Consider the following 14833-nt stretch of genomic DNA (forward strand, 5'->3'; position numbering starts at 1 on the left):
GGCAGGTGGGAGGTGTGATGCAGGGGGAGGTGGGGAGGTGTGATGCAGGGGGGAGGTGGGGGAGAGCAGGGGGATGGTGGGGGGAGGGCAGGGGGAGGTGTGACACAGGGGGGATGGCAGGGAACAGGTGTGACACAGGGGGAGGTGGGGGAGGGCAGGGGAAGGTGAGACGCAGGGGGGAGGGCAGGGGGTGGTGTGACGCAGGGGGAGGTGAAGTGAGGGCAGGGGGAGGGGAAGAGGGCAGGGGGAAGAGGGGGGAGGGTAGCGGGGAGGTCAAAAAGACTGTAAATATCTTTTTTACCTTTGTCACGGAGTTTGAGTGCCACATGATACTGTTCTCTATTAAAGTCTATGGAGTGATTTCTGCTGGTACCAGACGCCATTTTGAAAGGAGTGGAGTGCGCCCGCCATCTTTGGATCCTTCAAAATTGAGTTTTCCGCAGAGTCCAGTGCAGTGTAAAGGTTACCAAGATAAAAACTGTATCTTTGCCTCTGGGACTGGGTCTCACGTATTATATTTAGGAATTCTGGTTTTAGGTTAACCGAAAAACACCAATAACTGATCATATTGCAGTGCCGGTGACATCCGGTAAATGAAGCATCACTTCCGGTGGAGTTCCACCTGCCTTTCTAGCCCAGCCACAGGCAGGAGACAAAGGCAGCACAAGGGAGAGTATCGAAATTAAATAAAAAGTGAATAAATAAACCCAGAATCCCTAACTATAATGCATTTATAGCCTTGCACTTCGGTTTATTTACCATCCCCATCTACTGTCTCTAAGTTCTCCCTTCTTACCACTTAGATTGTAAGCTCTTCGGGGCAGGCACTCCTTTACCTAATGTTGACTTTTATGTCTGTTGTGCTTTCTGCCCTTATGAATGGGACCCCGGCAGTGTTAATCCTTTGGTGCTGCGACTGCCACAGTCACATGACTGAAGACACGTGTGACATCTGTACATACATAGATACCATAATGGCTTGTGGTGCCAGAATAGGCCAGAGGTAGCTGTATTAATGATGCATTATAATAGGCAAGTACAATATTATATTTTGGAGGTTATTTATCAAAGTCTCTATGGTGCAAAAAAAAAAAAAAAACACACCACCGGAATTTAATTAAAATTTGTTTTTAATATGACTTATTGGTAGCACGGATACTTTAATAAATATGCCCTGTAAATAAATGTTATTCCTAAGTAAACCACTAGATGGCAGAGAGGTACAATATCATCCTTCGTAGTGCACAACCCATCAAGCCTATCTACTAGAGATGTGTGAAACTGTACAAAATGCATTATTATTATGCAGTGATTTTCAACCTTTTTTTTAAATTAAGGAACCCTAGAGTTAGATTGTGACATTCTGGGGAACCCTAGCCCTCTCCCCCAACCCCCTCCCTGTCCATCTCTCCCTCGCGTCCCTCTCTCCTCCAGTTCGTCCGTCTCTCCCCTCCCCCTTTTACCCACCCCTTTCCCCCCATAGGTTACGCTTATAGTGCCGGCGACGTCAAGCTGGAAAAATCAAATTGAGATGACTTCCAGGGATCGCGACCACGCCTTTGCACCGTCCTTACTATAAGCGCACGTGACGTCAGCAATGCATTTATTTTGACACAACGTCACGTAGCCGGCACTATAAGCGCAGCCTTACACTCTCTCCCTCTCTATCCCTCTTCCCCCTTATACTCTCTTCTTCCCTTATACTCACCCTCCCTCTCTTGCCCCCTTCGTTTCTCCCCCTCTCTTCTCCTCTTCCAGTCCCCCCCACTCTCTCTTACACACACACCTCTTACCTTTGAGCCTGCAGTGCTGCGCTGGTCCGCATCTCCAGCCTCCTGTCATCCGGAAGTGGAACGCGACTTCCGGCACCAACACTAGCAGGGAGAGGAAGGATCGCAGTGACCAGGCGGCGGTGGCTGAGCTGGGGAGCCGCCGGGTCACTGCTGCGTGGGGTGCCGCCGGGCCCGGGACAGCTGGGAGAGTTGTCCCAGCTCTCCCCCCTGGTGGCCGTGGATCCCCAGTTGAAAATGACTGCATAAGTGACATTTTAAGCGTCCCCCCCCCCTTAAATTTGATTCCCCGCTAAACGTTTCGCCAAGCTCCATCGTCTATTAATATCGCCAAAATATTACGCTTTCAGCAAAATACCGCCAGACAGTGACTGATGATGTGTGCGCTATTTGTAATCTCAGCTTTAAGCACTTCTCCACTATCGGCCCGTTACGTGTTAACACTGAGGAAAAGTCAAGACTGGAAGCAGCGGGCACCCGCAGCCCATGGAATTGGGTCACTGGAGACTAGAGCACCTTCCAGTGAGTGGGACCCACTCACAACACGTCATTTGGACAACACTGGGAATCTAATCCGTCTCCCACGGGTACTGCAATTTTACAGTCTGTAGAAAACTCCTGACCGATCCCTAATAAAATCTACTAGTGTATCACAGGCGAAAGCACTCCTGTCTCACCCTTCAGTGCCAGAGCAGGGCCTCACTGGGGTAAAAATGAGGTTCTTAAAAACTGGGTCCACATCCGAGCAGCAGAGACTCACGGAGGCGTGTTGCGGTTTTTGTAAAGACACATTTTATTTACACGTATAATTTGGCACACAATTAAGCATGGCGGCTGCACCGAGCCTCCATACCAGGCTATGTGATCCGACTCCGAGAGTGACTGCTCTCTTGTCAGATTGTCACCGTTTTTTTATACCGGTCCACACTGATGGACCGCTCATGGTTGGCATGTGCCAGACCTAAGGGTCTTATCATCGCCAGTCAGCCGCCATTAACCCTTTCTGTGCCGGTCCCGCCTCCCTGGGGAGGGGTTCACATATTCAGGAATATCTATTATTAGTTAGGACTGAAATTTTTGGTCCAAACGATTGCTGGTGCTGTAAAAAGAAGCAGATAAATGTGTGTGTGTGTGTGTGTGTATATATATACAGATGTGCTCATTTGCATGTCATTTCCCAGAATCCCTTGCTGCAGTGGAAGCGCTGTATGCTAGGAGATAACAGTGAAAAGCAGGGTTGCAGAAATGTCTGAGATGTGAATGTGCTCATAAGTGATTCTTTTCATTTGATATATATATATATATATACTAGCTGATATACCTGGCGTTGCCCGGGATGTAATGTTCTCACTCCCCCTCCCTCCCTTCCACTCTCTTCCCCCCCACCCGTTCACAGCTCCGTTCCCCCCGTGTGTTTGGCAGCTGAGCTGACTGAGGGGGGAAGTGTGTGTGTCAGTCAGTCAATCAGTGTGTGTCAGTCAGTCAGTGTCAGTCAGTCAGTGAGTGTGTGTCAGTCAGTCAGTCAGTGTGTGTGTCAGTCAGTGTGTGTCTGTCAGTCAGTCAGTGTGAGTCAGTCAGTGTGTGTCTGTCAGTCAGTGTGAGTCAGTCAGTGTGTCAGTCAGTCAGTGAGTGTGTGTCAGTCAGTCAGTCAGTGTGTGTGTCAGTCAGTGTGTGTCTGTCAGTCAGTGTGAGTCAGTCAGTGTGTCAGTCAGTCAGTGAGTGTGTGTCAGTCAGTGAGTGTGTGTCAGTCAGTGTGTGTCAGTCAGTCAGTCAGTGTGTGTCTGTCAGTCAGTGTCAGTCAGTCAGTGTGTCAGTCAGTCAGTGAGTGTGTGTCAGTCAGTCAGTCAGTCAGTGTGTGTGTGTCAGTCAGTGTGTGTCTGTCAGTCAGTCAGTGTGAGTCAGTCAGTGTGTGTCTGTCAGTCAGTGTGAGTCAGTCAGTGTGTCAGTCAGTCAGTGAGTGTGTGTCAGTCAGTCAGTGAGAGTGTGTGTCAGTCAGTCAGTCAGTATGTATTTATGTGTGGGCTTCCCCCCCTCTCTCCTGACTCCCTACCCCCCCCCTCTCTCCTGACTCTTTCCTCTCCTCTCCCCCCTGCTGACTGGCGGTGGCGCGCTAGTGTCGGCGGTGGGTGGGCAGGTGAGGCGCTGCTGAGAGAGGGTGGGGGTGGTGGGGCAGAGGCGACTGGTGGCGGAAGTGGTGTTGTCCAACCCTCCCCCCCCCCCCCCGCATGGAGGTGTTTCGGCAGCGGGTGGGGAGTAGAGGCGCTGCAGAGAGACGGTGTGGTGGGGCAGAAGCGGCTATCGGCAGAAGTGGTGTTGTCCTTCCCCCCGCGAGGAGCTGTGTCGGCGGCGGGTGGGGAGGTGAGGCGCTGCTGACAGACGGTGGGGGGTGGTGGCTGTGGTGTGTGTGTGTGTGTGTTTTGCGGGTGTGAGGTGAGGGTGGTGTGAGCGGAGGAGGCTGCTCACGGTGTGCGGTGATGGTCAGAGGCGCACGCGGTCACGGTGTGAGGAAGCTGTGAGTGTGCGTATGTGTCTCTTCTCCCTGCCTGGCTCCTCCCTGCCTGGCCCGCAGGCCAATGAGCTGTCAAGCACAAATACACACACAAACATTATTTCAGTCTTATATATATAGATATATAGATAGATATATGTATACATATAAGATCAATTTCCTCTGATTAATAAACATATGAGAGGTACAGGATGTAAATTGAATGTATACATACAGTACACAGTACTGAGCGGCTGAAGTTGCTTAATAAAAGGCTATGGGGGCTTATTCTAAATTCGCCGTAGCGGCACATCTGGCCGTTTTCGGCCGAAATTCCCCATTAAAGTCTATGGGGAATTTCTGCCGAAAATCATCTGCTTCAGCGTCTATACAATAAGTACCTAAAACATATACAAACCTGCAAATTATAATAATTTTTTTCTTTTTTTAAACCGTCAAATTTATTAAGCACTGGGGGAAATGGTTGGCGTTTTAAGGATAAGTTATACACTATTTATGCTATTAAAGATGAAAACATCAGAGGCGTAATAAATCCTCTATTATTCCAAAACAGCATCGCAAGTGTGAAAATATCAAAGCAGAGGTGCTATCGGTGTGTAAGTAAAGTTGTGGTACTTTATACACTTAGTACCTTCTCGCACTACGACCACTGAGTTTATTCAATATATTATTGTAAAGTCTGTTATAAAACTTTGTGCAGAATATACCCTCAGTCACTGAGCTGGTTTTAATTCGCTGATGCTATTTCCAGCATTTTTTGTTTTAATGTTTCCTGTAGTTTTTTATGTGGGCGGAAGGGGGTTTCTGAGCTGTTCCGGCGGAGGGGGGTTCTGAGCTGTTCCGGCGGAGGGGGGTTCTGAGCTGTTCCAGCGTCGGCCTCCAGTTTCTATTGGTTGGTGCTCAAAACCGCCAGCTAATTAAAGCGGCAGGGAGACTAAGAATGTGTTACCCATTTACATTTGATGACATAATTCCTGTATGTAAAAATCGAATTTGTGTAGAACGTATCTCTGATATAATTGTTTATCCTAAGAAATGTATCACCGTATATTTATATATTTAACTCTCTTACCTTCTCCGGCGATGGCAGCATCTTCCAGTGGCATCTCCCCCTGCGCGGTCCAATCAAGATGGCTCTGCGACGTCAAATGGCATCGCGTTGCCATGACAATGGGACATCATGCCGCCACGTGGCGTCACGTTGTACAGGGCGCCCTGCGTTGCCACAACAATGTGACGTCACGGCGTCACGTGATGTCCCGTTGTCATGGCACCGCGATGCCACTTGACATAGCGGAGCCATCTTGATGGGACCATGCAGGGGGAGATGCTGCCGGATGATGCTGTCATCGCCGGAGAAGGTAAGAGCCGAGGCTCCGGACCAAAACATCCCAGCTGGCCCTGCAGGGAGATTTCATATCACAACCCGCAGCCCGGAGGTTCCTAGCCAAAACCCGTAGTATACGGGTCAAACCCGGAGTGGTGGCAACCCTGCTCCTACTACAGAACACAATATATATATATATATATATATATATATATATATATATATACACACACACACATAGATATAAATATATACATACACAATGCATATATATATATACACACAAACATGCATACATACATACATACATGTAGTGATTGAATCATTTACTTTCTTGTCTTCATCCATGCTGCCTTATTTTCAATGTTTGCGTGTTGAAGGCGTGTGCCTGCGTGTTGAAGGCGTGTGCCTGATTGTCATGGAACACTGTCCAAAGGTGAACACGTCATTTTTTTTTTTTGGTTTGTGACTCTGCAATGCAGAATGACACAGTAGGCCTCAACTGGTTGCCATGGAAACAGCTGCTGCACGGCCTATGGATTTACTCTTTTCAGCTTAGCCAACACGTACCTCATTAAAGGCTCAAAGTACCGCATTTTGTATGTAATTCCTACAGCTCTGCTCCGATTCTTCGGCGTTTCAGAAGCTTAAGTCCAATGCGGTTGCCGTGGCAAAAATTCAGAGCAAATCTGCCTGTAAGTGCTTTTGTCTCAGGTGCATTAATACAAAATGGCTGCCTCAGCACAGTATATAGTCACAGAACTGGCCCTCTACAGTAATGCTTTAATACGGTAGCGTTGGCTCTAACACATTGTCAGTAGAGGAGTCCAGATTTGGAAAACAAAATATATACACCCAAAATGGAAAAGAGCTGTAACAATACTAGATGTGTTGTTGTCAACGGTTACAGAATAGGTGTGCTTATTCGCGACAATTACTGTATAACAAAAGAAATGGAGGAAGAGTAAGCTTCGTCTCTGTACAGTAAAGTGATCATAAAATCAGTTTGTTTCTTAGAAACTTCAGCTCCCTAATTATATTTATTGTAGAATATTCATAACTTTCATAGGAAACATCTTCAATGAAGTTGACCTTGTTTATGTTTAGAATGAGTTCATATTATTTCCTTTACCACCGCTGAACTTTTTCACAGTTCAATGGTGTCACTGGCAATGCTATGTGAGTCCGTTGTTTGACTTCTCTCGATGAGCCTCTTCCCCAAAGTCTTCTCAGATTCACTGCCCTTTGAGGGGTTGCTGGGTTTGGAGTCCTGCTGTAGAGGCTGAGTGCTGGGTGTATCCTCTAATGGAAGGCTTTCCATGGATGACAGCCCATGTCTCCAAGGATTCCAACTGATTTTAATCGACCCTTTGGAAACGCTGTCCAGAGAACTGATGGAAGCTACTGCTTCCGTGGTAATGTCATGTGGAAGGTCCTTGCTTTGCTGTAGACTCTCACATGGGGATTCCATGTCCGTCAGCGAGCTGCACCTGGCCAAGCTGTACATATAGTCTGGGCTGCTGCACCGTCTCATTTTCAGGTCAGACGAAAGCAACGGGTCCACTGTTTGGTTCAATGCAGAGCATTCCTTTAAGGATGAACAGGAGTCCTGCCTGCATAGGTAACTGGGATACTGAAGACTCGAGTCTAGAAATATGCTGTCTCTGACTAGGTGCTCCCTAAACAAAGCTTCATCTATGCTTCTGCTCAAATTGATGGGTGACGGAGGTCGAAACTCCAGATCTGTAAGCGAGAGGATGGAATCCTTTTCAAAACAAATACTGGTATGTGAGCGTCCCATGGTCACATTTTGCGACTTTGGGCCAAAAACATGCATCGGTTTAGACCTGACCAGGGGTGAAGACGACCCACTATGGTTACAGAATACCGCACTGGTCTTGTTCTCATTGTTTTCCTTCAGGATTCTGAGAGGGACGTTCTCTGGTTGGTTACGGATAAGGCTTTTGCTGATGTTGTTATTGGTGACCCTGTCTTGGAGGTTATTGGTCCAATCATAGCAGTTGTTCGGATACTCTGGGACCTCTGTTTTTCTGTAGGTGCAAAAGTAACTGATTATTTTGGACCAGCAAGTATGGTCGCTGCTGCTGCACTGCTGACAGAAGGTGTGTGAGGCTACAAATATCAAGGAAAAACACAAAGCCAGCTCAAAGAGCCTATACCAGAATTGTAGAAACCACCAGGACCAAGAAAACTCATTCCTCTTCCCAAGTAATCCATACAACCACAATACTGCATATAGCTGCAAGCCACAGCACAGAAGCCCAAAGATGCTGCACACTAGCAACACCCTAGATAATGTGAACAGACACTTGATATTCCTTGCTTGAGTTTGCACAACAACAATATCTTCACAAGCTGGTGAAACTCTCTGTGTCTCGTTCACAATATCTTTGCCACTCCTTCTCAGACGGTAGTAAGCCACAAGGTTCCCTACCATTAGGAATATACCCCAGGAGATTGAGAGGATCTGCAAGACAACGTTCACAGAAGGATTGAGCAGATGTGTGAGGAGGTCCGCACTTAGGAGAATAATAAAATGAATTACTCCCACCACAGCTAGCAAAGGCAGACTTTGAAACTTTGAAGGCAGCAGTTGAAGACAAGCTATCTTTAGAACCAGCAGGACCAAGGTGGCAAAGGTAGTGAGTATAAGAGGGAAGGTAACATTGTAGAGTACCAGCGCAACACCATGTGAAAACTTTGATTTTGTTCCATATGGATCTACAAGGAAGAAGGTGGCTCGAAGGATGCCAATTATAAACAGGAGCGCATTGGACGTTATAATAAAGGGAAGGTAGGACACGCGTAGGATGGGCGACCCTATGAGGTTGATTATGGCAATTACAGATAATAGAACAAAAAGGACTCCAGTTCCATAAACATGCATATCCCATGCAAAACTCAAAGTGCGGTGCAAGTCCTCCCACTTCAGAAGTGTCTTGTTGGATCCAAGAAATGCACACGTCCCCCCTGTCCGAGTGCATAGCGGTGGGTCTGTAGTAGGTTTCTTGGACGGGAAGTGGGTTTGAGTCTCTATCAGTCGTGGTCTCTGCAGAGCTCGTTGAGTTGTAACTCTTATTTCACCTCGACGACCACTTCTTTTAGTAGCATTTAGAGAGATTTGAGGTGTTGCAATATCCCCCAGCTGCGGGGGGCTGGAGTCTGCTGCTTTGTTCAGGTCAATGGGATCTGAAAAAAAGACACTTAATATTAAAAAATATGTTTTTCAAAAATGAAATTCAAATGAATAATATAACTAAAAAGCATGTATAATTGATTACACAAGGTTTAATTAGAGTTGTTATTGGGTTATAAATAGTTATAATAAGGTTCCCATTCTAATTTTTCTGTTGTAGTGTCAATGTTTTTAATGGTACAGGCAGTCCTCGGTTATCCAACGGAACCGGTTCTGGAAGTAGCGTTGGATAGTGAAACCATTGTAAAGCGAGTCTCATGTTAATCAGTGGCGGTGAGCGTTGGATAACACATTCGGGCATCTGATAACGCATTCCAGCGTCGAAAAACGGCCCGTAGGGTTGCATTGTAAAGCGTTGGATATGCCATTCGGTGTAAAGTGAAACGTTGGATAACGAGAACTACCTGTACCATTTTACACGTTAGCTATTAATATATTAATATGATTATGGCAATAACATTCGGCAGAGCAATACAATGAGAGATTAAAGACAGTGATGTTATCAAATGTGTTTCTCGGAGCGACAAGCAGCCTGCAAATACTTTTTAGATACCGTATTTGTAATAAATGATCAGATAATGCGCGTTCCTGTTAGTTTCAGTGAATCAGATTATTACGGTAGCTTAGTTATTTCTTTTACTTTAAGATAATGTAAATGTCTACATTATGCTATGCTTGCTGGCGACAATGGCTGTTCCCAAGGTAACACGTTTTATCAATGCAATTCTATTCGAAAGTTGTTTCATTAATGGGATTTGCATATCAAACATATATCTGACAGTGGGCTGAGGATGTGGGCAGCCTCGGTGGGCTCCGTGGCTTTCGTGGCTTTCGTGGCTGTCAATTTCTGTATTTTGATGCATACACTTTAGCTGCTTTCGTTATTGTTTATATTATTATCATCCACTCATTTCTTTAATGTTATGTCATTGCTTTAATGTTAACAAGCTATATGGGCACTGGCTATAAGGAGACATTGGAAGAGATAAGGAAGGAGGTACTTGACTGCACTTATGAAGATAAATTCTGCTTTAAACCCTGTGTGAACCCAGAATTCTGCATATTTTGCCCAGAAACTCATTAACCGTTGACTGTACCATCCAGGGAGGAGTCACTGGCTATCATATGTCCAGTTTGTGTTTCTCTAACACGTTTGACCGGTTATATGGCTGCAGGACAAAACTGTACATGAATGCACAAGCAGCTCATATTGTGTATGCTCTGAAGCCACTGTACAGTAGCACAGGAACCCGCTCAGTTCTGGGGGGGCGGCAGCAGAGTGCCGGGGGTCTTACCATTTCAATCATGGTTTAACTGTTCTAGCACTGTGGAGCAGGAAGCTGATTCTTGTGTATGAGAGAGAAGGATGAGGGTCAGTCAAGGTCATTAAAAGCCCAATCTCTAGGTCAAAATAAAACTATATTTTATAGGGATTAACACAGGGGTTCTCAACGCCAGTCATCAAGACCCCCCAACAGGTCAGGTTTTCAGGATATCCCTGCTTCAGCACAGGTGGCTCAATAAGTAAGTATAGATATAGAAAAAAGTATCTGTTGTCTAAATTTAGCATAGGTTGAACTTGATGGACGTACGTCTTTTTTCAACCTCATCTACTATGTAACTATGTAACTATGTGCTGAAGCAGGCTCTTCGACTGAACCCACTGATTGAGCCAATTGTGCTGAAGCAGGGATATCCTTAAAACCTGACCTGTTGGGGGATCTTGAGGACTGGAGTTGAGAACCCCTGGATTACGTTTTGGGTGGGAGCTGTATGAAGATCCACGAATGACATTAAATGGAAGAATATGGCTCTGATATGGTAATGCACAATATGGCACTCCTGCATTGGCATCAAGATACAGTGTTTCAGCTGTTGTTTCTTAGGCATCATTTGTATCAGTGAGCAACACGATGAGTCGTTCTATAGGAGACTTCGCGTGATTAGTTACTCCAGGAATGTGTTCTAATGCAATCATCCGTTTATGCATTTCGTGTCATTGTATTACTCCTCCTTAACTTGCACCAGTTAAACTCCAACTCTGAGCTTGTTAACCTTGATTGCCTACGAAACTTGAGTCAAATGTCTCACCCACTTGTTAAGTTTGATGCAAGCTCTAAGTGAAGGACTATTTCATAATTGGTGTTACTAGGATTTGGAAATCATCGACTTGACCTGAAGCCTTTACAGGTCTGTTTATAGGACTCTGTTGAAACAACTTTTATAAGATCTGCCTGATGTCTGCATTCCTCCCCAGCCCTTAAACTGAGCCATTTGGAAGACGTCTGGTGAATATTGCCATTATCTCTTGCCTTGGGTGGGTTAAGGCAGACTCATTTTTCCATGTAGATAGGCTGAGCTGAAAGAGCATTGGAAGGGACATGCTTTATGAGGTGATAGAAAAGCTTGTCCAGAAGCTGCATGTACTAATAGGGAGTGAGTCTTCAACCCCGAGATGCCAACCTCGACTTCAGGCCTCCTCAAAGGAGATACGTATGCGTGTATACAAGGTTCCTGGATGAGCGCTGGGCGATAAATGACTGTGACACGGCATGGCCTTGTGGTTCAGCAACTGACTTCTAAAGTAGGAAACCTTGGTTTGAGATCAGGCGCCAACTCCGTGTTACAGTGTGGGAAGTCACCGTGCTTTGAGCTCTGGATCCTAAAACGTAGATTGTAAGCTTCTCAGAAAAGGTGCAGGGAGTCTACGGATACTTACAGCTGCTACACCAGCTCGCCCTTTAACACCCTTAAATCAATATAGTTACCATCTCTGCCAAGATGTGATATAACGAAACATGTAGGTGTAAATATTTGTTGACGCGTTTCGAGGCAATATAATAATCATTCAGCGCAACGTCTAATTTCGACGAGAGATAAAAATGTTTCCAACCCTAAAAATGGAATTTGGCTGTAATGTCCAGTTGCTTCTCTATACTATTAATATACTTGAGAAACCATTGATACGCAGAAGTAGCTTATAAACACCTGTTCCTAAAGGAGCTAAAAATCAAAAAAATTGCCATAAGAAAATGTTCTAGGGTCACTGTTTTGTAATGAAACTTTTTGATATTGAAGCCAATCATATTGAAACGTGATACACACTAATATATTTCGCCGCTTGCCTTTCATCAATAAGAAGCTACACAAACAGAACCCTCTGATGTACACATGCAGTGGCTGTTTTTATCTGGTGCATGCTGGATGTTTCGGGAACACACTGAACTGAGACCACAAAGCTGCTTGGCTCGAATTATCCAGGAGCGTTGCCAGTTTCGCAACCGCAGAAATTAACAATACACTTCAGGAAGGATTTCAGGATATCAAAATATCGAAATCCCTATGAGGAAAGAATAAAAAGACTCTTGTGTACTCTGCGAAAGAAAGGAGGAAGAGCAGAGATAAAGTATTAGTGAGGCTTTGAAATAGCTCAAAGTTACAAAATGGGTTTAACCCAGAATAGCCTCAGTTTGGTTACGTCTGTAGAAAAGGCCAAATAAGTCAGGAATAACTGCCCACGGCATAGAACGCTTAGCACCAAATCTAGGTTTTCCTCTGAATGAAGCATCTCAAATCTTTTTTTAAAAGCAGCCCCCTACTCTGTCTACAATATAGAGCTGGCTGGTGTGAATCTGACCCAGCTCATCCTTTGTGGACTAGATGTAGGAAGGAAGAATTCTCCAGAATCAATGAAAATTGCAGCATTAAGCGCTCATGTCCGCTGCTCCAATATTATCGGAAATGGGGGATTCAACAAACGGAGTTAACTGAAAAATAATTAAAAGTGGAATAAATAGGCAGAAGGAAACCCAAATGAATGACTACAGTACTGTACGTAAAGCAGAGGCTCTGCCTGGAGCTAAACAAAAACCCCACTGCCCAGCACCAAACAACGTTTAAAGGACGCGCTAAAACAAGAACAAAATAGCGTTTTGCGGCTACATAGTCACCTCTTAGAGGGAAGGGTGAAATAAAGATTCATATTACCACATGTTCCTTAGGTAATTCCTCCTATAGCTAACAGTAGTTATAAGCCGCTCCCCATATACCTGCTGGGTGGGCAAAATTCCTGTTCTGGTTTTAATTTTGCCAAAACTCGATTGGTTTTGGATTTTCTTTCAAATATGGAAAACATTTGTTTTTAACGTAATTTTTTTTTGCGTGCAAAAGTATGCTTTCTTGTCTCCTGAAAAATGTAACAGTGAGAGAGAACGCAAGAGAAAGAGAGAACGAGAGAGAGAACACGCGAGAGAGACAGAACGCCTAATGATATTCAAAATATTATTTATTTGTACCCTCTTGCAAATAATATAGAAAAAATGGGCAACTTTCCTGACCAAAATAGTTCAGGCGTTTGACAAAGGACTATATTAGTCCGAAACGTAGCCTATTTTTTTTCTATTTTATTCGCCAGATGGTACAAATAAATGGTACAGTCGAAGACTGGGCCTCTGATTGAGCCACCTGTGCTGAAACAGGGACTGTGTGAGCCACCTGTGCTGAAGCAGGGATATCCTGAAAACCTGACCTGTTGGACAGGCTTAAGGACTGAAGTTGCCCCTGCTCTATGGGACAAGCAGTAGGCGATCCCGTAGATTTATTTTACGGTGTCACATGGCCGCATCATGTATCCATCCTAAAGGTGGGCAGTTTTTATCCATCGGTACTTTTAGACATGAAGAAAAATATTGTATTTATCCTTTCTTTAAAAAAAAAAAAGTTTGTTCCAACTTGCCCCAGGCCTTTTTAGTTATGTACATTGTGTGCAGTAAAAACAGCAATCCGTTGAAATGCCAATCATTATATAGAAGGTCTGGAATGAAGGCGACAGTCGGCGGCACTCTGTAAAGTGCGGTATGCCGGACGGGCGCTGCAGGGACTAACGGGTGGGAACGGCAGCTGGCAATGGAATTACCAACTCTGATGAGTCGGCAGAGGTGACATCGCACCTTTAACAAAAGGACGTTTAACAAGTGGTTCCGCTTCACTCCTTAAGACGTAGTATGAAGTTGTAGTAGACATACTGGTCCTGGAGAAATGTAGATGCATTGTAGGTTGTGAAAACTTTTAGGACAGGCCACCCAGAAGTCAGGTTTTCAGGATACCCCTGCTTCAGCACAGGTGGCTCAAGCAGTTGCTCAGTGAAGATGACTGAGCCACCTGTGCTGAAGAAGGGGTATCCTGGAATACTGACCTGTACCAACAGGACTGGAGTTGGCTACATATATATACACTGTATATACACACACAGTTGCCTTTTATTGTGCAGATCAATACTGATACTATATAAAGTAATTTGTTTGTGTACTCCTGAAATACTCCTTGCAGGCACCTCCAGGGTTAAAATGATCGCTGCCAGTGATTAATCCAGCAAAGCTTTGTTATTGTCTTAATTTGGACTTGTTTAATGTCATAATTCATAAAGCAAATGTGGTTCTGTTTTTATTTTATAGCTCTTTAAAGCTGTTTTCCATTTAATTCTGACAATCTTGTTCCAGCGGTGGCAATCATTCAAAAAAATAAATGATTCCTTTAAACACATGGTGAAGTTAAATGCAACGAGTGAGTCACAGCAACAGGCAATGTGTATAAGCGCTGCTAGACTGGAGACAAACTGCAGCACTCCCACCACTGTGACAATCTATAGCGGGAAATAAGCAGGTAATCTGATTCTGGGAGGAAGTCTGTGACATTCCCTATGTTTATACTTTATGGTGCTGCAAGTGTGTGCAGTACTGTACATAGCACTAGAGCAATCACGATCAATCCCTCCCCAAAGTCTCACTGGTAGGGAGATTGAGTTTATGGGGGGGGGGGCGCCTCTCTCTGGTGTGTGAGTGGGCGCCTCTCTCCAGTGTGTGACTAGGAGCCTCTCTCTCTCCGGTGTGTGAGTAGGAGCCTCTCTCTCCGGTGTGTGAGTGGGCCAGTATGACTGAGCCACTAATTGAGCCAGCTGTGCTGAAGTAGGGATATCCTGAAAACCTGGCCTG

The 14833-nt window shown here is 45.1% G+C and overlaps 1 protein-coding gene across 5 annotated transcripts in view; it reads right to left on the minus strand.

The window, feature by feature from the left end:
* Positions 1–2063: 2063 nt before the first annotated feature.
* PRRT3 (proline rich transmembrane protein 3) overlaps positions 2064–14833 on the minus strand; it is a 52145-nt gene continuing 39375 nt past the window's right edge. For all 5 annotated transcript variants that reach the window (XM_075574412.1, XM_075574416.1, XM_075574411.1 and 2 more), the window contains one exon: positions 2064–8836. In XM_075574412.1, coding sequence (XP_075430527.1) covers positions 6774–8836 — 2063 coding nt within the window. In that variant the 3' untranslated portion in view covers positions 2064–6773. The remainder of the gene's footprint in view (positions 8837–14833) is intronic.

This window comes from Ascaphus truei, chromosome 17 (genome assembly GCF_040206685.1).
Source record: "Ascaphus truei isolate aAscTru1 chromosome 17, aAscTru1.hap1, whole genome shotgun sequence".
Lineage (NCBI taxonomy): Eukaryota > Metazoa > Chordata > Amphibia > Anura > Ascaphidae > Ascaphus > Ascaphus truei.